Genomic DNA, 26,034 nt, shown 5'->3' with positions numbered 1-26,034 from the left:
CTGTCTTCGCACTGCAGGTTACGACAGCCAGAGGCAGTGGCTCTCTCTCTCCGATTCTCTGACTGACACAGACATTCAATCCAGACTGAAGACAAACAGGATTTCTCCATCTTTCCAAGGATCATAATCTTAATAAATTGAACTTGTTTTACTTCTCTCAGCTAAGAAACACTTTGTGTGGGAGATGTGGGTGTATGTATTTGTGTGAGTATGTACATCTTTACATGTATCTGTGTGTGTGTGTGGGGGGGTGTCTTCCTTAACTGCTTCTCCACTCTGATCCAGGAGGTCATGGATCGGCTATGTTGCCTGCCAGGGAAGCTCCAAAACTGCCTCTGTCTGTCTCCTCCAAGTGGAGGTCACAGATGTGAGACGCCATGCCTGCTGCTCACATCCTCATACTGGCACAAAAGACTTTATCCACTAAGCCATCTCTCCTGCACTAAGAAACATTTCTAAAGAGTGATTTTTTTTTGCTAATGAAAAGATTGCTCTTAAATGTAGTTTCTCAGATGAAACTAATGGTACTTCTCTGTGCACTAGTAAATACACAAGCATTACGCATTCAAGACTGACTTATTAATGTTTACTTGGCTAGAAGTCAATTAGAAGAGGACAACTGGGGGGCAGGGAAAGGACTCAGCTCTTAAGAACAGTTGCTGCTCCTCCAGAGGACCTAAATTTGGGTCCTAGCACCCACATCAGGAGTCTCACAACCTCTTGTAACTCCAGCTCCAGGATACCTGACACCTTCTTCTGGCCTCCAAAAGCACCAGCAACACACATGGCATGCATGCACATACACACCTGCAAGCACACACACACATACACAGACACACACACACAGACACACACACACACACACACACACACACACACACACACACACAGACACACACACACAATGCACCCATACCACATATACACAAATAAAAATGTCTCTTTTAAAAACAAAAGAGGACAACTATTGGCTCAGAAACCCGTTAGTCCAGAAAATTGATTTTCTTACAATTTTATGGAGAGAAAACCCAGGAAAATAATATTTTTCATACACTTGACATCTCCCCTCCTTTCTCACAATGTGTACTTTAGGTTGTCATCACAATAAAGAAATAACTCAGAAGTTTGGTACTGTGTCTTTTAGATAGCACTTCCTGCCTTCTCATATACACACTGAGAAAGAGAAAAATATCTTTCTGGATACTGAAAATAAATCAAACTAAGAATCCAAACCTTGATAAAGGTTTGTCTCTTTCTCTAGTCTTAGAAAGTGATGCCACAGCCTCAGTCTTCCACGTACACTGGATCTTAGAGACCTCAAGTGGGAGAGAATACTCCGCAGTTCTTCCTTTTGTCACACTGGCCACAATCTCTTAATCCTAACAACCGAAGAGTGCTCCTCTTCCTCGACTCTGTCTCCTGTTGATCCACATCGGCTCTCTCAGAATCTCCCTCTAAAAACACTGCAGTGGAGCAGAGCACGGGAGGAACCACCTGCACACCTAGTCTCAGGCAGGCTAAGGCAAGCGGATCAAAAGATAGAAGCCAGCCTGAGGGGCACAGCACATCTCAACAGCTGCAGACAAGTGGGCCTCAATCCCACATCACCATAAACGTTCATTTTCTTCCCGGGTATTATCTTCACATGCATAAAACTATACACCCAGCTCTGCTCCTTTGAGGTTTTTTTTTTTTTCTTCACAGTATTACTTAGCTGCACAGAGTGATTACGAAAATTCAGAACAAAATGAAGGATCTTTCTCTGTGCTTCAAGCTCCATATCACAAAAGGCAAAAAATATGCCTGTCAATTATCACAAGACAAATAGAAAGAAGGTCTGACTATATACAGAACATAATGCTAAATAGACCTCCACCATGAAAAAACCTTCCAAGGTAAGACATGCCCCGAACAGTAAAATTCAGATCTATTTGAGCTTGGGTCAAGGACTTCACAGCCACTTCTCTGTCTCTTCTGTCAAAGCAGAGCCCTGCACATGCATCAGGAGCCTCATACCTCCTCTTCTCCCGGGCTTCCACAGAGGAGTCTGTTGCAGCGGAGGGGAACAGTGTGGCAGCCGGAACCCCATTGGCAGTGCTGGGTGCAGGGCGATTGGTGATCACACACAGGGGAGTGCTCGAAGAGACATCGTCTGCTGTTTTCTCTGCTGCCGAGTCAGCCTGGGATCTGTAAGGAGTCCTGAAATTAACAAAGACAAGAGCCAAAGGAGGTGGTCAGGCACGGCAGACAATAAAACACTGGCACAGAGAAAGGAGAGGCACAGACCTAATGAGAACCTCCTTGCTCGGATTTTGTTTGTTGGTTTGTTAATTCTGAGCTCTTAGATATTGGAACAGTATGATTATACATTTAGTCTGACACCTTCTGCCCAGGACTTACATTTTACAAGATTTTTTTTTGCATGAGATTAAAAAACAAACAAACAAAAATCAGCTGTGGCACAAGGCAAGAGAGTGACATATGCAGGTGTCCTGAATGACTCATTGCCACCTGACCTCCCTCCACACATGCACAGAGATGGGCTCTCACTACAGGTGAGAGAGACACTATCATCACTTACGATCTTAGTCTCCACCTGTCCCTCAGTTCTTGGCAGGGGAACTCTTTGTGGCAGTCCTCAGCCTAGATCTGATGATCGTCTTCTTCAATTATCCATTTGAAAATTATTCTACAACCTCAGTCTATTTGGTTCTCTCTCACCTAGCCCAGCAACTGCAGTCTTTGTCCATTTAGCCAAGTGCCTAATTCTCTACACTCACAGCTGCCTAAGAAAGAAACTGCAGAAGAAATCGAGCAGGATTCTATATGTAACCCTAACTACAGACTGCAACAGCAAGCTGTGTAATTAAAGTCATTTATGTGAAAATAAGATCTTTGTTTCTTAACAAAGAGTCAGGAGCAACACTGGCTCTCCACCCAAAAAGCTATCATTTGTGATGTCACAGCTTGTTGCTGGGGTAACAGAGATCCAAAATTGATACTTGCAGAGATGGGAAAAGCAATGAAAAGCATGAATGTTAAAGATCTGTTTTTCACCTACTCACAATTATCAGAAACGTTTACAAGTAGCTATAAACTCACTTCCAAATATATTGTTAGGATAAGTGTAAAGAGATAATCAATCATAAAGTCTAAACATGGCATTAAGAAACACATAAAAATATAACACTTTTGAAGACAGAAACTATATCTAAAAAATAAGCTACTTCTCCAGAAGCAATTAATATCTCAGAATAAGGTGATAATGCATATTCATTTTCTCATCTAAAAAGTTGAAAGTTAATTTCTCAGATTTATTAGTATACAGGAAGTACTAATAAAATTAACCAGAAGCACAGCCATAAGGAATATGGTGCCAACCTGGGAACAGTGTGTGTACCTGTAACTCTCAACTACTAGGAGGTTCGAGCAGGAAAATTCCATGAACCCAAGATTTGAGACCTGTCTGGAAAACAGACTCTACCTCCTCATCAAAAAACAAACAAACAAAAAAACAGAAACAAAAAGCCTTAAGTAAAATTGTATATTTAACAAAAGCTTACTGAAGTTTCTTTTGCGGTTAATAATGTATTTTGGCTTCTCTGCAATTTCTTTTTTAAGCTTTATTTATAGGTGTGTACTTGCTCAGTGTATATGGGAGGAGGTCAGAGGTCAGCTTTGTGGCACTAACTCTCTCCTTCCTCCTTCACACAGGCTCTGGGGCTCAAACTCAGGTTGCCAAGCCTGTGTCCCAAGTACCTTTACCTGCTGAGCCATCTTGCCCACCTTGCAATTCCTTAGGCTGTTGAAATGCCAGAGATTTGATTTTATTTTATAGCCTAATAAAACTCTACTATTATTTTGAAACATGTTATAACTTCATAAGCAGACTGTTCAAGGGTAGCCAGGAGAGCTCTACAGCAGGGTAAGAAACTACACAATGGAACCACATTGTGCTAATAAATCAGCCAGCTTAAAGATCTGATCCTTCATCCATAACACAGGGAAAATGCTGCTGCATTATGCGGAATTCTCACGATGATGAAACAATGTCTGTACAATACCTAAATAGTACCCAGAATAAAATGTAAACTCGGTGTAAACAAACCATGACAAAATAGGGAGGTTTTCCATAAACTAATCTGGATATAAAACCTGCTTCAGTTCCTCAATGGCTTTGTGATCTTGGGCAGATGATTAAGCCTTTGGTTTGCTTTCCTCATCTAAAAATACATACAATGCTTAATATACCAGGGAGCTGCTTGTGAAACTATAAATAACATATGAGTGCCCAAGGCAGGAGATACCTGACTCATTGTCCCTGACCTTCCTAACAGGTGCCCTATATATTTTTTATATTATCTTTTGAGATTCTAATTTTTTTACATTTATTTATTTGTGGGGTGTGGGGTTTGTATGCATGTAGATGTGTTCACAAAGGTCAGAAGATGATTTGCAGGGGTCAGTTCTTTCCTTTGACTATGTGAGATCCAGGGATGGAATTTAGGTTGTCAGGCTTGAATGTAAGTTCCTTTACCCAAGGAGCCATCTCTTCAGCTCTGTGTGCTCCGTACTTCTTGGGACAACAATGTACCCACCCAAAACTGACATCTTCCAAGGTCTGTCAGATGCTGGAAATTTCCCAAGAGACATAAGCATAGATCTAGTGTTTCTGAAAAGTATGAATTTAGAGGACTTTCTTTGTCTGCTTCCCTCTTGGCTATTACTTCACATGCAGAATACAGCCCCCATGGCCAGAACTCCAGCAGTTATTCTGGACTGTGAGGCAAGCCTTGGAAATAGAATCCGTGATGTAAAGAAAAGAACTGGATCTTTCAATGACTTTGAAGCTACTGTGCTGCCTTGTTTCTTGTCTTTCTTACTTATAAGAAAAGAAACCTTCTCATACTTAAAGCAGTATTACAGGGATTTACTGCTGCATGTGAATAAACCAAATCCCAGTCTACAAATCCCTTTTGTACAGAAACTAGGCCAGTGCCTGTCACAAAATAGGTTCAATAACAGTCCCTGAGGGCTGGACAGATGGCTCAGAGGTTACATTGGCTGCTCTTCCAGAGGTCCTGAATTCAATTCCCAGCAACCACATGGTGGCTCACAACCATCTATAATGAGATCTGGTGCCCTCTTCTGGCCTGCAGGCAAATATCCAGCAGAACACTGTATATATAATTAAAATAAATCTTAAAAACAAAACAAAACAGTCCCCAGTTTCAGCTCTGTGATTTCCTCAGTGCTGAGGGTTGAACTCAGGACCTTAGGCATGCTAAGCAAGTGCTAAACACTAAGTTAAATGCCCATCCTCCTGTCTGGATTCTTCATCTTTAGTGATAATATACAGAATGTCAATGTAGCTATATTATTATGGGAATCTAGTAAATTTCTTTATAACTATACAGTGTTATCATTAGGGTCATAAACCTGAAATTTCTACATAATTATAACAGTATTAATGATAATGCATTATAAAATAGTTCTTTCTAACCAAATTAATGGCAACTATTTGTTTCAGGGAAAGAGATCTATTAAACTGGCAAACATCAACCAAGCACCACTATAACAGGTGTTCTGGCAACAACAACACCATTTCTATTTTTTTAAACTTTCATTCTACCAAAACAAGACCCTCAAAAGCCATATGGCAAAACCAAAACAGCCTCCAACACCCAGGAAAGGGTAAAAACCTGTAGTGCCAAGTGCAGCTCATAGCTGGAGAAATGCTCTGGGTGAGAGCACTTGATACCTGATGTTCATGCAGATGACCCAGGTTCTGCTCCAGCCACCACTGTAGGTGGCTCACAACCACCTGAAAATGCAGTTCCAGGAGACCCGATGCCCTTTCCTGGCGTCAGCAGACGCTGCACACATCTGGTACACTTAGAGACAAGTAGGCGTAGATACATATGCATCAACTAAGTATGTATGTGAGGGTGTCGACTGGGTGTGGTGGTACATGTCTTTAATTGCAGCACTTAGGAGGCAGATCTCTCAGTTCAAGGCCAGTCTGGTTTACAAAGTGAAGTCAAAGTCACCCAGGCCTACATTGTGAGACCCTGTCTCAAAATAATCAAACCAAAAAGGAACTGAAGTCCTGTTGTGCTTTCATAATGACACTCTACCATGCAACCTTTAGATGAATGGAAAACCAAAAAGATATGCTCCCAGAACATAGTGTCTGCAAACACAAACCTCTCCGTCTCACTGTGCTCCAAAAGAATACTAATTAGCATAATTCTCAGAAGGCTACAGGAAGTTTTTGGAACATGGATTAGCTTTTCTTCTGGGTTTGTATGTCATCTTCCAAAAGACTAAATACATGAGATTCTAGAACATTAATCAGTAAAATACAGCAATATTTTTAATATATAGTTTATTATCCAGGATCTGATTCTAAAATTGTAATCACATTGGAAAGGTGGTTGAGAAATGAAAGCAATCATGCTACTTTGACCCCTGAACATCAACACAATGATATGGATTCAGTGTTATTCAATAAGCAACTGCTGACTGGATAGTAAAGTCAAAACTTACTTCTACACTGACAAGCCTCTTTGCTTCAGACCTCCTATGTGTTTCCAGAAGCAGTAACTGTGATGACACACTCAAATGGCTCCAGGAAGCCTTACCTGACGTGCTGTACAGACGCAGGAGTGTTTGTACTGACTGGTGCAGGGCAAGAGGCAGGCTGCCACTGGCTGCCCCAAGAGGTGGATGAACCAATGGTAATGGGTGAGGTAGCAGGAGATGAATTGCGATTGGCTGAAATGTAGGGACTTGTGGGGTCACTACTTTTACCAAATGAAGCACTGCAAAACAGCACACAGTCACTTTCTTCAGGACATGCTGCTCACCCACCGTTTCCCAACACCACCTTCCCACCCTGATTGTTCATGTGAAAGGAAGGGAGGCCAGAGAGATGGCATGGCAACCAGGAAGTGGAGAGGTAACTCCAGCCAGAGCTGGGTCTCCAGCAGCAAGCAGGCACTCATCCAAGAGTGAAACAAGCATCACTCTTTGAAGAATGATTTTTTTTGATCAATCACCCAAAAGAGTAAAGGAGGAGAGGTGGCAGTCAACAAGGAAAAGCAAGAAAGTAGAATACATGACAAGAGACTATTATTAGAAGAAAAAACAACCCCGAGCAAACCCAAGGCCCCAAATCATGCACCATGACCACCTACATGAGAGAGAAGTAATGCTGCAAAAGCCAGAAGACCCAAGAATTGGAGGAGGTCTTAAAAAGTCACAACAAAAAAAGTAAAGGAAAGAATGGAACTACATGAGGAAAAAATGGCTGCTCCAGTCATTTAATTAAAAAACATCTTATGGAAGATTTAAAGCTTTAAGTCTACAAAGTAATAGTGTATGGGCAAAAAAAGGCATGGGGGTTTGTTTGCTCGTTTTCAACTGAAGAAGTAAGGACTATCTCAACTGCAGTGAAACATTACTGGGTTAGAAGTTTGTAAATGCTTTCTGACTGTACCAGACACTAGGGGTGATGATAAAAGGCTGTGAAACCTCCACTAGAAAAGCAGCATCTTACTGAGCTGTATGAGACTTGTTCCTGGCTAAATACAAGAGATGATGTAGAAAATTCGAAGATGACCAAGGCTTGGCACAGCTGGGGGATGAGAGATTCCTTCTTGCACTTTCTATTTCAAATGGTGATGGCATACAATTCCTTCTTCTTGGGAGGATCACAAGGCTTTATAAAACCACTCTCGGGTCACAGAAAAGGAGCACTGGCAATCTAAGGCACCAAGCAAGTTGTAGATCTTTTCTCAAAAAGTGCTTATGGAACTAAGCACAATTTGCAGCCCTTTCATCTTCTGCTCACTATAACTTTGCCCAAACTACATCAAACCAAAGCTACTCATCCATTTGCTGATAAATTTGGGTCATGAACATCAACAACCTCACCCCCTAATAACTCCACACTTGGAAACTAAATTGAAGTTTTCTTTTTTCCTACCTCTAGGACATTATTCTATTAGAAATGCTTCTTTGATATTGGATTTGATTGCAAGAAATAGTGATATATCTATTCAAGGCCTTTCCCTTTAAGAGAAATGGGCGATACCCTCATAAAGCCCCAAACACCTGATCTGTATAACTGTCAGTGGGCTTGGCTGTAACTCAGTTGGTAGTATGCTTGCCTAGCATACAGGAGGCCCTGGGATCAATTCCTAGCCTCATAAATGTGTGTGCTGACATATGCCTGTAACCTCAGCACTCAGGAGGTGGAGGCAGGTAGATCAAAATTCCAAGGTTACTTTCAACTACACAGTAAGTTCAAGGCCAGCTGAGAGGCTACATGAGGCCCTGCCTATATAAATAAATACATAAAATAAAATGCCATTGAGATCACTGAGCTGTACCTGTATACTTTCAAAGTCAAGACCTTTCTTAGAATGTACCTGCAGAACTGAAGAATTAAAAGGCAGTGGTATCTATTTCCATTATAGCTTATTTCCCATGTTCCAACATTAACTACCTATCAAGAGCCTCCCTGGTAGGTAGAAATAGTTGTGATCACAAACAGCTAATCTGCTCTCTTAGTCTTGGCCAAAGCCTGTCTCTAAGGTAGCCATCTAGAAAGCCTGATGACAAAGGCAGGAGGCGGCAGCTGAAGGGTTAAGTGGAAGTGCAGAAAGAATTCAAAGTAAGCAATGAAAAACAGATTCTTCTACATCAGCAGCAAAATCCAAACCAAAATATTACTAAGTGTCTCTTATAGCTTAATGGTTCTGGCAGAGGTGCTTTGCTTGCTGGCTAGCTTGTGGCAAAGAAAATAATTGCAGGAAAGAATACAGATGAGATCAAAGGAAACCCATGTACCTTCTCTGCACACCAAACTTGCGAGTTTCACATCTTGATGGATCTGAGGGCCATTAAAGTCATAAAAAAACAAAAACAACTCAAGTCCCTAAATTAACAGGCTCAGTATGAAATGTCTTAAATCCAACAGAAAACTGTTCCCGTTTCCCACTCCTTACCACCCTGCCGTGCCTCCCACCCCCACCCCCAAGTGGAACTGTGATGAAAACTACCCTAGTTTTAGAAAAGGGAAAACCAAGACTAGGCAAGAGTATATAAATTCCATTTTCCCCAGAGATCACTAGATGCTACTTCAGACTGAAATTTCAATAGGGCTGAAAGGATGGAGTGTAAAGTAGGGTCTATAGTAAGGATTGGAATTGGCTTACTTTAATCCAGTTATTAAGAGAAATAAATCAATGTTAAATTAGTGAAAATGTTGATCCCCAAATCTAAAAGTCATTCATTTTTGTGGTCCTATTTGGATATCAAAGGCATGCAACCATTACCCATACTCCCATGATCAGAGCAAAGGAAGATCATCTCCCACCCCTCTGCAGCTGGTACCTTTTCAGGTAAGTTGACACGTAAGTGGAAGGAGCAATTGTCTGTGGGGTTTCACTTCCCTTTGCTTCATCCCTCCACGGCTGCCTGGTGTAGGAGCCACTCCTCACTATATTAGCAGCTGACTCTCTGTAGAGGCAAGAAAGAAAAACCAACAAAGCAATGATTCCTACCACCGCTCTGGACTACAAACAGAGAGAAGAGCCAATGGAAAGCTGTAACATGCTAAAGAAACAGGCACATCTTTCAAGTGATTCTGTTGTCTATACCTGTCTCCTGTACTGGTGTTGGCTTTCTTCTATCAACATTAAAGTCAACTCATTCAACAGGTACCAAATTATACCTCACACCAGAAGCCCCTCATCCTTTTGTGATGAGGAGTCCCTTTTTATTCTCGTTCGAAAAGCATCCTGCAATGACCCCCAGTGGCAGGCTGCAAAGGAGCTAATGAGAAGGAGAAGAGGAGAGGTGCTGCTAGGTGCCTCTTCAGCATTACAAACCAGAAGATACCCAGAAGGGGCTGCAGTAGGAGTCTACACTCACACTCAAGAACTTGGGGTCTCTGCTGCAGAGACTGTAACTACAACAGTCCTTCTTGGGCTTCAACGTTCATTTAGATCACTTAGGAAATTCTGGTTCTCATTCCGCAGCTCTGAGCTGCAGCCTGAACTGCAGTTCCAACAGGCTCCCAGCAACAGGCTCCCAGCAACAGGCTCCCAACAACAGGCTCCCAGCAACAGGCTCCCAACCACAACAGGCTCCCAACCACAACAGGCTCCCAACCACAACAGGCTCCCAACCACAACAGGCTCCCAACCACAACAGGCTCCCAACAACAGGCTCCCAACCACAACAGGCTCCCAACCACAACAGGCTCCCAGCAACAGGCTCCCAACAACAACAGGCTCCCAACAACAACAGGCTCCCAACAACAGGCTCCCAACAACAACAGGCTCCCAACAACAGGCTCCCAACAACAGGCTCCCAACAAGAGGCTCCCAACAACAAGAGGCTCCCAGCCACAACAGGCTCCCAGCAACAGGCTCCCAACAACAACAGGCTCCCAACAACAGGCTCCCAACAACAGGCTCCCAACAACAGGCTCCCAACAACAACAGGCTCCCAACAACAGGCTCCCAACAACAACAGGCTCCCAACAACAGGCTCCCAACAACAGGCTCCCAACAACAGGCTCCCAACAACAAGAGGCTCCCAGCAACAGGCTCCCAGCAACAGGCTCCCAACCACAACAGGCTCCCAGCAACAGGCTCCCAACAACAGGCTCCCAACAACAGGCTCCCAACAACAGGCTCCCAGCAACAGGCTCCCAACAACAGGCTCCCAGCAACAGGCTCCCAGCAACAGGCTCCCAGCAACAGGCTCCCAAGTGATGCCTGTTGGGAGCAGCATGCCATAAAAAAAAAGGGTCTAGATTGGGTTCTGCCTTGAAATGCAGCAATATTTTAAAATCTTCATTATTCGTTTTAATTCATTCTTTAGTGAAGAAGGCATTAAATTTTACTTCCTTACACATTAGAAGCTGATCATGTCACATAAAAAATCTATTCAATGTTTACTATGTGGTATACAGTATACTAGGCATGGCCAGTGGCTTGAGAAACAGAGCAGAGCCTGCTGGGGTACGAACACTAACTCATACTGGGTAAGGTCAGAGTCCTACAGACAGTAATGTCTAATCTGGAGTTACAACGTAAAGGGTGAAGAACTGACCAAGAGAGAAAGCAAAGGCTGGGAAGTATCTGAGCAGAAGGTCAGGCAATCCATAATGTACTGAGAACGCCGTGAGACAAGGCAGAGGAACAGCCAGATCCTGTGCCCAGAGGGGCTGAGAGAAACCATCTTTTGGCACGTACTGTGATTACCTGTTCTCCTTTTCTTCAATGTCACCTGTGCTGCTGAGCCTCCGGGGTGCCAGCGTACTAAAGTAGTTTTTGTTTTCTCTATCCTATAAAAAATAAAAACAGGTAAAATGCAAGAAAGGCTCAAGAGTGACACAGCATAAAACATTCTTGGTAAAAAAGCAGGACTCTGCTAGGCATAGTTGTACATCTGTCATCCCAGCCCTTGGGAAGTAAAAGCAGGAAGATTTTAAGTTCAGGGCTAGCCAGAGCTACTACAGTGAGACCGCCTCAAATCTCAAGTAGGGAAGAAAAGTGGAACTTATGACAGTTGCATATTCTCCTATCTGGATTCATCCTTAATTCTACTTCGAGTGGCATTACAAAAGGTGAGCTTTCAAAAACGTATTCTTACCTTTCCTTCATAAAAACCCTGTACGGAGGGAAACAATTGTCAAGAGGGAAGTCAGGATGCCCCAGTGAAGAAAACAGCACAACTCAGACAAAGGGCAGCTCTGAGGGGAGTGACAGGGTCTGAGAAGCCGCAGCAGCTCCACGTGACGCCCTGCATACATCAGTGTCATTTGGTCTCAGCTACTTTTCCCTTGGCATACAACCTCCCAGTGACACACACAACAGGTAGACTGCGCTTCATCCAACCACTAGAACTCACCCCTTCAAGCTGTCACCAGAAAAGCAAACAGGAAGAGGACTGTGATTACAAGAAGACCCCAGAGAAGAACACTAAGTGAACCTGGTGAAATCTAGAACCAAATTCTTCTTTGATGAATACAATGGTGAACTGCTCGGGAAGTCAGCCTAATCATATATTTCTATACATGAAAAATAACAGGTTAACATTTTTCTACCAGGTAGGGTAAGATAGTATCCACCCGGAATTCCAGCATTTGGGAGGCTGAGGCTACAGAGCAAGTTCCAGGCCACCCTGTTTTAATTTTTAACAAAGAAACAATAAACCACTAAGTGCTAATGTGTCCAGCTAATGTGCTAATGTGCATTAAGGGTCAAAGTTCAACTCTGCTTGCAAACACCAAAAGAGTAAGCTTTCCTGATACTGATTCAGAAGAACCATTTGGGCCATGTTCAACTTTCTGAGTCATTGTTTTGCTCTAGGTAAAGTAAGGAAGAATGAGCATAGAATAAGCCAAAGGGAAAAGCGCTTTTTTTGTTTGTTTGTTTTTCGAGACAGGGTTTCTCTGTGTAGCTTTGCGCCTTTTCCTGGAACTCACTTGGTAGCCCAGGCTGGCCTTGAACTCACAGAGATCCACCTGGCTCTGCCACCTGAGTGCTGGGATTAAAGGCGTGTGCCACCACCGCCCGGCGGGAAAAGCTATTTTTAAGACTTTCTTTCTTGGCTGAGAAAGATACTAGCAAATACATAGCTACTTGATGAAACTACTGAAGTGACAAGGCCAACTCATTTCAACAGACACCCAATGCCGGACACCAAAGCCCCTCATCCTTCTGTAATATGAGGAATTACTTCGTTCTCCATTTGAAAAACATCTTCACAGTCTTTGTTCTTCCACAGTCAACGTGGGGACTAGAAAATACTTCCACTTGTTGTGGGGACTGAATTTGCACCAGAGAACACTGCCTTGGAATGCCCTGCAGACCCCTCCCCCTCCCCCACTGCACCTTATCTTTGTCGTCCAGCAAAGCTGAGATCCGAGGGCTTGAGGAGGATCGGTAGATGGAGGAGCCTCGATCCCGAACGGCTTCCCTGGAGTTAGCCACTTCACTCAGCATATTGTGACTGCCAGTTTTTCTGAGTCCCAGTCTCCATGAAGAAGGAGATTCGTCTTTGGGCTCTTCTGCCTTGTTGAAAAGACTGGACAACTATGAGGGAAGAAAAAGAAGGGGGAAGTCCTGATGATCTATTGTGATTTCTCCTCTCTGCTTTCCCACTTGACGAAGCTCAGTGGAGCAGCCTAGGATGTGCTTGCTAGAGGAACAGACCGCTGGCAGGCTTCCTGCCACTGTGCCCACTCACTTGGCAGATGCTAGATGCTCCCTCCTGAGGGCTCTTTCTTCAGAAGCCAGCAGTGAACTCCAATTCTTAGTGCCTACCCACAGACGTGCTCTGAGAAAGGAAGCCCCTTTGCTGTCCTTGTGAACCAGCACTGTCCCGAAGCACCAGGAGACCGCTCTGGTGATTCATTTTCTTTTGACTTGCTGGTACTTGGAAGTAAACTCCTTTTCTTCTCTATGTCTCAATGTGCTTATCTGTGAAACTGTGGTAATGAGCTTAATTCTTCCCCTGATACAGTCTGAAGAATCAGGGTGAGCTAATGTATAAATATATGTGGAGGCAGCGTTCTTCCATGTGATAAGCTAATTGTTTCCTTTTATTGAAAGATTTTTTTCTCACATAATATAACCTGATTACAAAATTTCCCTTCTCTCTACTTCTTACAGTTCCTACTGACCTCCTCTCCCCTCTGAATCCCCTCCCATTTTATCTGTCACTAGTAAAGGGATAATAATAAAATAAAACATAATAAAACAAAAACTAACACATTGGAATTGGACAAAACAAACAGAAGGAAAAAAGCCCAAGAGAAGGCACAAGAAACAGAGACCCACTGTTCATACACTCAGGAGTCCCATACGACACTAAACTGGAAGCCATAACCTAAGTGTCGAGGACCTAGTGAACGCCACGCAGGCCCTGTACATGCTGCCTCTGTCTCTGTGAGTTCACATGAGCTTTGTTCATGCTGATTTAGAGGGCCTTGTTTCCTTGGTGCCCTCTACCCCCTCTGGCTCTACCACTCTTTCTGCCTCCTCTTCCACAGGTGCTCTGAGGGGAGGGATTTGATGGAGAGATCTCATTTAGGACTGAGTGTTCCAAGGTCTCTTATGTGATACGTTAATACTACTGGCAACTCCTAAAAAATCTAACTCTAATATTAAGAAAATAATCTATTTATATTAAGCAGCAATTTCAAAGAGTTTGACATTTTATTGAGCAAGAAATTTTAAAAGATAAAATTTTTAGAGGTGAGAAGGTCACCATCTTTCTTATTCTGCCTAGACAGAGCACCTTCCCAAGAAGTCAATAGCGGGCGGTGGTGGTGCACGCCTTTAATCCCAGCACTCGGGAGGCAGAGGCAGGCGGATCTCTGTGAGTTCGAGGCCAGCCTGGGCTACCAAGTGAGTTCCAGGAAAGGTGCAAAGCTACACAGAGAAACCCTGTCTCGAAAAACCAAAAAAAAAAAAAAAAAAAAAAAAGAAGTCAATAGCTCACCATCACCACAATTGCATTAAAAAGAACATCCAACAGCATTTAGAAGGTAGAGGTAGGTAGACCAAGGTCGCACTCAGCTACACAGTAAGTTTGAGGCCAGCATGGCCTATGGTTACCTAAGACCTGTCTCAAAACCACAGAGAAGGAACAGAAAGTTTCCAGCGGGATGCAGCTCAGTGGTACTATGCTTGTCTGGCATGTTCAAGACCCTAGGTTCTAGCGTCAGCACTAAAGACAAACACAACACTTCAAGGGCAATTTTACATCGTCATTTTATAAAGCAGGGAAACAGGCTGGAGATATGGGTCAGTGGTAGAGTGCGTGCTTAGCATATACATACAAGGTTCAGTCCTTAGTGCAAAGAAACAAAGAAAGCAGGGAAACATCACAGGCTAGCATTAGCCCAGAAAGCAGATCAGGGTCTTTAGGATATAACTGGTCCTTCAGATGCCAGGCAACAGTGCCCTTCCTAGGGTCTAAGGACCTTTTTAAAAAATCTTGTGTCTTTCTGCCAAATCCAGGTCATGTTTGCTGGTGAGTAGAGTAAAAGTCACTCATCTCCATCCACCTTCCACTCAGATTTTCTCCTGTTATCAGTCACCTAAATATACACTTATGAGTTCCTTCCTTTTTATAAGCCACTGACGCTAATGGAACTCTTCCTCCTTTCCCAGTATTACTTTAGCATAGAGGACGTGCGCATATTTGTATTTCCTAAGTTGGAATTGTTCTTTTATAAAACGTAGGCGTGCAGGCACCCCTAGAAGTAGTGCCAGTATCTGAGGAGCAAGTAAACGACTGGATAACGAGCAAAGATGGCATGCTATCTAAAGCCTGACTAATGATTCACAATGATGCCTCTAAAAATAAACAAGGCCTGGCTAGACTGTGCTTCATTTCCCCTAAGGTGGCCAATTAAAACCTCTAAGGCCAGCGAGCTTTCCCAATTGCCGATTCCAAAATCTCAGAGCAACTCTGTCTCTCGGCCAGAAGCCTACAGCTTCTGAGAGGCCTACATAAAGTTGTCACGGGAGTGCTGTGGCATTTCAACAAGTCCTTCTTCTTCCCTCCTCGCCCGTCATATAGGGCAGCAGCCTTACCCATGAGACTAAACTTTCCATGAGAAGTAGACAAAGCAATTGCCATCAAAACATTTCTGGATGCTGGGTGTCTTCCTGCCAGTCTACTTTGTATACAGTTATCTTCATTGTCAATAAGAAGAAAACTGCTCAAACAAGAATTCTTTTGGTCTCAGAATACTTTCATCCTGTTATTGTAACACATTTGTAGCCATATTTGTTTGGTATTGGTTTTTCAAGGACTTGTGGGGCAACGTTATGGACAGGATTTTGTGTCCCTCCAAAACTCATACTGAAGTCTTAACCATCACTCTTGCATCTGGACACTGGGCCTCTGAGGAAGTGACAAGGTCGAGTGTGGGCAACAGCGTGGGGCTGCTGCCCTTCTAAGGGAGGGCACCAGCGCTCTTTCCACATGCTAAGACACAGCAAGAGCATCCTCAAGCACAAGATAGCCCTTCGGAGGAACGGGACTGGCTAGCACACTGTCCTGGGAACTCTCCAGCCTCCAGACGGTAAGAAGAAAATTTCTGTTTTTTAAGTCACAGTTTATGGTATTTTGGTGTACTAGCCTAAGAGAGGCAAGGATGTACTCCTACTGCTTTGCAAGAATGTGTCTTTGAGGCCTTTGTAAGCATGTGTTACTGTAGCAGAGTGAAATACACCTCAAATCCATTCCAAAGTACTCACTCTCCTAGCAGAAGAGGCAGAGAAGGTGTTCTGAGCTGGGGCTGGGATCTGCTCCATGATACGACTCTTGCTTTCAGAGTTGGAATGGTTGACAGTGGCTTCTGGCTTTTTATCTGTTATTTAAGACAAGAGAAGCAATAGATATAAATATGGAAATCTTATCTTTGTGTGTATAAATCCCTTTCTATTAAGGAAAAAATGTTCTGTCATTATCAAAGCAGGTTATTAGGACATGGGATGTCTGAACTCACACTAGGACAAACTCTAGCAACTGTGGGTAAAAGAAAATAAACTCAAGGATATCCTTATCTTGGTAGGCTCCAACTTCTGATAAAAAATGTCTCCACATTAGAGTGTGAGTGAGTGAGTGAGTGTGTGTGTGTGGGTGTGTATTTATATCGTATGTAAAATTCATCATTATAAAGAATCTGTTCAGTTCTGTAGGGAAGTTGGCTGGGAAATGAAAACAGAAAATGCATAAGATAGACTTTGCTTTCTAGGTAATTACAATAAAAAAGAAATAAGACACATTATAATAAAAAACCACAAGATCTTGTAGTTGATTCAGATCAACAGGTGTTGTAGATTTTAAAGAAGAACAGAGCCTCTGAAAGCTGATACAATCATTCAAAATTCTCTAAAAAGCTCCAGAGAAAGTGGAAAGACAGACGGATGTAGAGGAGGAATGATGTCTCAGTGATCACAATCACACATCTGTTGGTTAGTAAGTGACTGGAGTTACAACAGGACCTAACAGTGGAAAGGATTTCAGAGAGTGTTGACTAAGTTTCAGAACTTTAGTAACGGACTCACATAGCTAGGAGTGGTCCAGCCCAGCAGGGTCAGCAATCAGAAAGCTGTCTGCCTTACATATGGCTGCATAGCAGTTAATAACTAGCACAGAGCCTGTACCTAGTAGCTACGATTCTGGTATTTATGCTCTGAGAACAGATCCAGAGTAAACTTCATGGATCCTGTGATAATAAGCTACATCTAACTGTGTGACACTAAGTTACATATCATATTTGAAGCTCTGTTTTCTAATTAACTAGAGATTTAAAGAATTTTTTATTTATTTATATTTTTTTAATGTATGAGTGTTCTGCATGTATACCTGCATGCCAGAAGAGGGCACCAGATCCCATTACAGATGGTTGTGAGCCATCATGTAGTTGCTGGGAATTGAACTCAGGACCTCTGGAGGTGCAGCCAGTGCTCTTAACTGCTGAGTCATCTCTCCAGCCCCTAACTAGAGATTTTAATTTTTGCCTTAAGAGTATTTTTATGAAGATTAGAAATAGTACTTTTAGACTGCATATCTCACTGGCTATAGTAAGCCTCTTTCTGCTTTTAATACTATCATTTCATAGTTATTATAATGATCAAGGCATTCTCTAAGTACTAAATATATCTAAACTCCCAAGAAATCCGGGGCCACCACTTGTCCCGACCACCGGGGCCACCACTTGTCCCGACCACTGGAGCCACCACCAGAAGCACGAGCGACGCGTCTAGGACCAGCTGCCCCTCCATTCGCCTCACTCGCTGAAGGTACAAGCATGCACGCCACTGCCTTAAGGAAGAGACAAGCTATCTGCCGGACGCCTTCCCCAGTTGCCAAGCCATAGAATAGTGTTCACATAAAAAGCCTCTGTTTTTTCAGCTCCTTCCCCCTCACCCCCACTGAGACAGAGTCTTACGTAACTCAGTGTGATGTCAAACTGGCTATGTAGCAGAGGGTGACCTTGAACTTCTGATCCTTCTGCTTTTACCTTCCAATTGCTAAAATCACAGGAGCGTGCAGCAGGCCAGGTTTTATGCAGTGCTGGGGAGCTAACCCAGGGCCTTGCGTAAGCTAGGCAAGCACTCTACAACTGGGCCAAACCCTAGCTCAAGAGTTACTGTTTTATTAATTTTTATTTTAAGATTTATTTATTATGTGTACAGTGTTCTGTCTGCATGTATCCCTGCAGGCCAGAAGAGGGCACCAGATCTCATTACAGATGGTTGTGAGCCACCATGTGGGTGCTGGGAATTGAACTCATGACCTCTGGAAGGACAGCCAGTGTTCTTAACCTCTGAGCCATCTCTCCAGCCCCAAGAGTTACTGTTTTAAGCCATTAAGTTTGGAGGTAGTTTATTATGAAGCAACAGAGAATTAATATACAAAATACTTAAGTCAGACAAAAAAAGAGAACATAGAAATTCTAATCAAAATGCTTATTCACCTCAAAATATAATTGATATTTTTAATATAATATCAATGTCTAAGATACATGAGAACTATAATTTTTATGAGGTTGCATCTATGGATTTTTAAAAATGGGAGAAATGCATTCAACAGATATTTGTTCATGTGATAAACAACATCTAGAAAGGCTTAGGTAAAACCCACTTCCATGCACTCGACCAGCATATTTAATGAACACCTACACACAGAAGGCCATATGGCACACACAAAGATGGAGAAAACATGTAAGAATATTCAAATGCATCCAAAGCTTGTCTATGGGAACAGCAGAATGGGTGAGAAAAAAACAGAAATAGTTTAAATATTAAGAAGCACGAGAAAATTAATATAAGAGAGCTCCAAACAAATAGCTACTAAAATCAACAGAGGAAAGAAACCCATGTATCTACATGGTAAGGTAATAAAGGTTGATTTGAGTTGAGCTCTGAGACATGAGTAAAATTTCAGTTGGCAAAGAACTCCAGAAATGAGTAGGGGAGTTTGCTAGAACCATCTGGCTTCTGCGCACACCAGGGTACTGAAACTGCTCTCTAGTCACTGGTGACTTCCTAATTGCTGTATCGTCCCCGCATGCTCCCATCACACTACTGCTCATCACTGCTGGCTTCTCTGAGGCAGAAATACACATTCTGGTTTTCCTCAATCTCCTGGTCATATATCTTTGTTTCCCTTACTAACATCACCTCAATTTCGAAACACAGAATGCCTTGAGACTCTTTCTCATAGCTCTTCTTTTCTATAATCTTTGGGAACCTCATACTTCTCTACAGGTTTTCAAAAATTATTTTATATATCTGCATGTGTATGTGTGCCACATGCCTACTTGGTGCCCACTGAATGAGAAGAGAGCATCAGATCTCCAGAAACTGAAGTTACAGACAGTTGTGAGCTGTTGCCACGAGTACTGGGAACTGAATTCGGGTCCTCTGCAGGAGTAGCAAGTGCTCTTAACAGCTAAGCTATCTCTCCAGCTCCCCTTTTCTACAGTTTTCATCTTTTATTTCTATACAGAGAATTTCCACTGTCCTCTCCTACTTTGAGTTCTTTACCCAGTGAACAGTGCCACTGGCTAGCTATGAAACCTAGTTCACATAATGCCATACAGTGTCAATATCTTACTCTAAAAAAAGAGTGATAATAATGTATGCTCTAAAGTATGGTTGTGGGATTAAGTAAAATTGTTTAAGGGTATTGCAAAGTAAAAAGCACTATAGAGATGTAAAGTTGTATTGTAATTCCAAGAATGAGTTATAATCTTTCCTACTAGTGAACACCACTGATTGCATTTACCTCTCTCACACGACATGCATTTTATTTATATAATGCCTTCTATTCTCTTACTAAGTATAGTCAACAAAACCACTTAATGAATATAATGGTGTTGTACGCTGAAACCTCGAGTATAATACTAAACTCGGTGTTCCCAGAGAAACTGGTAGGTACTAGAGCAGAAGTAAGTGCACAGTGCTATAGAGACAGGAATGGAGTGAAAAGCACAGGGTAGGAAAACACAGAAAGGGGCTTGTATTGGTTGCTATCTTCTAACAAAGGCAACCTAAGGAAGGCAGTGTGGCTCACAGCTCTAGGATACATAGTCCATTACAGAAGGAAAGGTAGAGTCAGGAGGAGAAGTGGTTGGCCACATCATGTCTGCAGTCAGACAAATGCTTGTGCTCAGCTAGCCTTCTCTCTCTCTCTCTCTCTCTCTCTCTCTCTCTCTCTCATTTAGCCTCGGAACCCAACCTATGCAATAGTGCCACCCAAATTTATGGGGTGTCTTCCCACCCCAATTATAACCTAATCTAGAAAGTCCTTCACAGACATGACCAGAAATTTGTCTCCAAAGTGATTCTAGATCCCATCAAGTTGACAAGATAACCATCACAGGACTAGGTTCAAGTACTGAAGACTTAGTCCCTAGTTAGTGTCTATACTCATTGAGAGATGACTGGATCATAAGGGCTCTGACTTCACTGATGATAATGCATGACAGACTCATAACTTGGTGGCATTCTCAGGAGATGGTAGGAGGTAAGTAGGTCACTGGGAGTTGCTGCAGGGTATTTGATCATACCATGAACCCCGAGATTGCGTTAACTAAAGAAAATCAACCACAGGTAGAGAGGCACAAGCAACTGTGACTGGAAACAACCACAGAGTATGAGGGGAAGCTGGAAGGTCCGAGAAAGAGAGGCACAGGAAGTAGAAGGGAGGAATATCCAGTTGGAGGAGTTTTGTTTTCAGTAGAGTAGGACAGGCTCTCTTTCTGAGACAACGGTGAGGAAGAAGGTTGCCCCGCTGCTTTCTCTGCCTCTCTGAGCTAGCAGGTTCTTACCCCAGCATCTGGCTCCCGAGTCTTTACTGGTAAAACAAAAGGGCAGTGACTTATTAAAACAATATTGGTCTCCCTAAGAGGAGGCGGCTGAGGCAGCGTTGGGATGCCAAGGCTCTCCCAGCCCATGGCCTTAGTATTGAGATAGCTGTGCAGATGCAGTCAGCAGCTGAGGCACTGGTAGGATCAGGTGTAGTCATGGTGCAGCAGATATAAAAACAACAGGGAGTATCTTGATTCTCACCCTTATCTGTCTCTACTTCTGGGATGTTACAATAGGAGCATCTCTGTTCTACCACACCTCTCTGACACTGTGACATTCTGCTTAATCACAGGTCCTGAAACATGGAGCCAGTTGACCGTGGACTGAAATCTCTAAAACATGAGTCAAAAATAAATCCCCTCTTACATAGTTCCTCTCAGGTACTCATCTCTACAATCTGAAAGATATTAATACAGGCTCCAACTCTTCTACCTTCCTGTATCAGAAAAACACTTCACTCTTCTAGACCCTACACTTTCTAAAAGAACCCACTCAACAAGTATTTACGATGGTCTGAAATGAATTTGAAAGCACAAATACACATCCAAGGCCAGGAATGCTGAGGTCATATCTGAGGAAACCAAGCCATCCAATTTAGCTACAATATGCTCTTGCCTATGTAGAGCAGGGGAAATGTCTGCTGGAGCTATATCTGAGGCTTTGAAGGCTAAGCTACAGGGTTTGGGACTTACTCAGCACGCAAAGATGGAATGAGGGCGCTGGCCATAGAAGATTGCTAAACAGAAGTATACTTTGATCATAAGGGTATTGTCAATATTTTATTCCAATAGCAGTCTGTGCACTGGATAGTTTTATGTAAACTTGACACAAACTAAAATCATTTGAGAAGAGAGAATCTCAACTAAGAAAATGCCTCCAGCTGGGTGGCAGTGCTGCATGCTTTTAATCCCAGCACTTGGGAGGCAGAGGCAGGCAGATCTCTGTGAGTTTAAGACCAGCCTGGTCTACAGAGCGAGTTCCAGGACAGCCAAGGCTACACAGAGAAACCCTGTGAAAGAAAGAAAGAAAGAAAGAAAGAAAGAAAGAAAGAAAGAAAGAAAGAAAGAAAGAAAGAAAGAAAGAAAGAAAGAGAAAGAGAGATGAAAGAAAGAAAGAAAGAAAGAAAGAAAGAAAGAAAGAAAGAAAGAAAGAAAGAAAGAAAAAGAAAAAGATGCCTCCACAAGATCAAGCTATAGACAAACTTCTTGTACATTTTCTTAATTGGTGGTTAATGGGGGGAGGGCCCAGCCAATTGTAGGTGGTGCCATCCCTGGGCTGGTGGTCGTGGATTCTATAAGGAAGCAGGCTGAGCAAGCCAGTAAGCAGCACCCCTCCAGAGCCTCTGTATCTGCTCCTGAATTCAGGTTCCCCTGTTTGAATTCCTGTCCTGACTTCCCTCAGTGATGGACTATGGGTAGAGAAACATAAGGCAAATAAAGCCTTTCCTCCCCAACTTGCTTTTGGTCACTGTGTTTAATCATAGCAATAGTAACACAAACCAAGACAGTCTGTAAGGAATAAGATCTGAGGCAGGAGTATAAATCATGAAGCAATAGCAACAGTTTTGGTAGCTCCCTCCCATTTTCTTAATACCATAGTGACTAACAACAACAACAACAACAACAACAACAAAATGTAACACAGAACAAAACCAAGTTTGAATTCCAGATACTGTGTGAAGACTAGACTATGGGGGTGCTTGGTAAATAATACAAATAACAAAAGTACACATCTGTAACTTTTGGTGGGTGTAATACAAGCATTTTCAGAGCAAGCTACAAATGATTAATAGTAGAAAAAAATTTAAAAAATTTAAGTGGCTTCAGAGATGGACAAACAGTCAGGAGCACTGGCTGCTCTTCCAGAGAACCTGGGTAATATTTCCAGCTCCCACACAGCAGCTCACAACCATCTGTAACTCCAGTTCCAGGAGACCTGATGCTGTTTTCTAGCCTCCACAAGTACTGCATGCATGTAGTGCACAGACAAGCAGGCAAAACACCCATATACATAAAAATAATAAATAATTTAAAGGAAATCCAAGGCTCCATGAATAAAAAGTCAATTCCCCTTTACTGAAAACTTACCTGACACCTGCCTTCTCTATAAAACTAATGGCATCTAACTTCCTTTGATGGCAGTCAATGAACCTCAGATTAAGACATGAAGAGCAGTATTGTCACTGATTGAGAGAAACTATCAACAAAGCCAAACACTGACACACAGCCTCAGTCCTTCAACTTACAACAAACTAAAAATAATTTGGAAACAAAAACTATGATCTTGCATTTGTGCTAAATATATATAGCTTTTGTTTTTTTCTTTTTTTCCAGCTCTGTGTCCTTACATTTTCATCATTTCCTAAAGAATATAGTATAGGAGTTATTTACACTGTACCAGACAATAGAAGCAGCTGAGAGATGGTTTGAAGTACACAGGCAGGTGCACAAAAGTTCTATGCAAACATTGTACCAACATACATGAGACGTGCACATCTAAGGATTTTGGTTATCTCCTGAGCCAGTCTCCCATGATACTGAAGGACAAATGTATACATTATTAATAAGAGTAATAAAAAGAAGTCTGATTTGTCCTTTCACAAATTCCCTCACTCGGAAACTAAAGAAGTATGCAAAATAGGAAAATAAATTAGGATTCAGTTTTCAGAATCAGAGTAACACAATAACTAAATGAAAAATTTTTACCAGTGTGTTGAAAACATTTGGCCTAAAGTCTCTCTCTATAAGCCCCATACCTCTCAGCATACTGGCTTCCTGGACTGTGGTCGACCTATCAATCTAAGGGTAGGACAATTGGCTCCCTCATGCAAGATTTCTCTATGTACCTCACCATACGGCTACATTAGAACTGGCAGGTACATTTTAACTGAGCTCAAGGCTTTTATAAGCATACTGTCATTAGCAACTCAAATCTCTTGGGAACTGTACTTCAAGCTCTCTCTGGAAGCCTGTGGGGCCTGAGCAGCCTGACAGGCAGTGAACACGAAGGGCCTTTGCATTACCTGCCTCCTTCTCAGTTTCTGATTCAGAAACTTCATCTTCTCCTTCCTCTTCCTCTGAGCTGGAGCTGCTCGAGTCTTTGTTTTCTTCCTCTGTTTCTTGGGACTTGGGGCTCTCTTCCTCATAAAGCATCTTCTCCTTGCTAAATTAATTTGGAAGCAATTCAGAAAGGACAAACCATTTAAGTTCATTGACAATCCGGTTAATAAGAGGAACAAGTCTATAAATCTGCATGTAGAAGCAACAGTAAAAACATGGAAATCTTTCTTATACCTGTATGTTTTCTTGGACCCTTGGCTTTTCAACAATATAAGGTTTATTATTGACTTTAGAACATGACTCAATAAATGACTCAATAATATTTTGTCTATTCAACATACAGAAAAAAGAGAACCATGAATAACAAGGGTAAGATGGTAATGGGGCTGATATATATTTTTAGAAGTCATCAAACAAATCTTTACTGAGTTTTATTACATCCCAGAAACCTTGCTAGATACTGAAACAGTGGTAAACAAAGGGACAAATTCTTGAGCTGAGGAAACACCCAGTATAAGAAGGGGGAGGGCAGGACTAAGAACCTCCGGGCAAGGCTAAAAGCGATGTTGCCAATACAGTTTCTCAGGGTAAAGCACATTCATTCATCCTCAGCGCCCTCCATATCAGTCCCATCTCCCCTTACCCCAAAACATTTCCACATCTGAAGATCATTTGACTAAAATCAAACACGGAATCGTTTTAACATCAAAATTCTCAAGGATCACCCACACAGAACACCAAGCACATCTAATTCTTTGTATCTTACTTCTTAAAGAGTCCACTCTGAAACTTGCGGTTCAGGTCTGACTCAATGAGCTTATTCCGTGTCTCCTTTTCACTTCGAAGCTAGAAATTGAGAAAATAGAGAGAAAAGAAGTTGACTATTTGTGAAAAACCAATAGTATCAAGAAGTGCCAAAATGGTACCATCATTCTGAAAAAAAAAAAATTAAAAAACAGGACAAAATCAAAGAGGGAGAAGGGAATCCAAGAAAAACACAAGCACACTGTGGTGGTGCACACCTTTAATCTCAGCACTTGGGAGACAGAGAGAGGCAGATCTCTGAGTTCGAGGCCAGCCTGGTCTACAGTGTGTAGCCAGTATCTTACATGTTGCTTGTCATGGCAGCGGCTGGCAGTGTCTCCTGACTCAGCCTTCCTGCTCCCAGCATTCTCCTCTCTCTTTGTCCCGCCTATACTTCCTGCCTGGCTACTGGCCAACCAGCACTTTATTTATTAACCAATCAGAGCAACACATTCACAGAATAGAGAACATCCCACAGCAACAGTGTGAGTTCCAGGACAGCCAGAGCTACAGAGAAACCCTGTCTTGAAAAACAAAACAAAACAAAACAAAGCAAAGCAAAACAAAAAAGACAAACACATAATCACTGTGCACCATGTCTCCTTGGAAGAAAGTTAACAGAGGAAACTCTTTATCCAAAGTAGAAGTAAAACCATGGTCCTGGAAAGTCAAAAAAATTGTCCCTTCAAAATCTCAAATCAAAGCAAAATAGGAAAAAAATAAATAAAAAGCCTAGCTTCTAAAGGATAAAGAGACAAAAGAAACCTGGGAAGAATTTTATGATCCACACATCAAAATAAGATGTTAATAATTTTAATGAAATTGCAGGCAGATACTATATGGAAAATAAGTTATTATTTCTTCTATTAGATGTATGCTATTAGAATTGGTCTGATATTTAAATGTATATTCTAGATCAGCAGTTCTCAACATAATAGTAGCAAAATTGCAGTTATGAAGTAGTAATGAAATAATTTTATGGTTGGCGGTCACTACAATATGAGGAACTGTATTAAAGGGTCGCAGCATTAGAAAGGTCGAGAATCAGTGCTCTAGACAAAATATACTTATGTCCTTGGGGCCTAAAGTTATGCAGAGGACAAAGAGAACCACCATCCCCTTTAGTATAGTAAGGTTATGTGGTACAGCTGGGCCTGGGTGTGTAAGCCTATTGCACTGGTTACTAGGGAGGCAGAGGCAGAAGGATTGCAAACACAGACTAGCCTGGGCTAAGGAGTGAATTCAAA

At 42.3% G+C, this 26,034-nt stretch overlaps 1 protein-coding gene across 4 annotated transcripts in view; it reads right to left on the bottom strand.

The window, feature by feature from the left end:
* The window catches only part of Ppp1r12b (protein phosphatase 1 regulatory subunit 12B), a 204,422-nt gene that overhangs the window by 112,606 nt on the left and 65,782 nt on the right, over positions 1-26,034 (bottom strand). For 3 of the 4 annotated variants that reach the window (XM_059281124.1, XM_059281127.1, XM_059281123.1), the window contains exons 7-13: positions 24,750-24,829; positions 23,947-24,086; positions 16,299-16,411; positions 12,918-13,118; positions 11,283-11,365; positions 9,403-9,528; positions 2,017-2,199 (exon numbers count right to left, since the gene is read on the bottom strand). In XM_059281124.1, the coding sequence (XP_059137107.1) occupies positions 2,017-2,199; positions 9,403-9,528; positions 11,283-11,365; positions 12,918-13,118; positions 16,299-16,411; positions 23,947-24,086; positions 24,750-24,829 (926 nt within the window). Of the gene's footprint in view, positions 1-2,016; positions 2,200-6,644; positions 6,825-9,402; positions 9,529-11,282; positions 11,366-12,917; positions 13,119-16,298; positions 16,412-23,946; positions 24,087-24,749; positions 24,830-26,034 lie in introns of all 4 variants that reach the window. The other variant, XM_059281126.1, reaches the window with a different exon arrangement.

This window comes from Peromyscus eremicus, chromosome 15 (assembly GCF_949786415.1).
Source record: "Peromyscus eremicus chromosome 15, PerEre_H2_v1, whole genome shotgun sequence".
In the NCBI taxonomy this organism is placed as follows: Eukaryota; Metazoa; Chordata; class Mammalia; order Rodentia; family Cricetidae; genus Peromyscus; species Peromyscus eremicus.
Note: the sequence above shows the minus strand (reverse complement) of the source record. Positions and strands in the feature narration are given on the sequence as shown.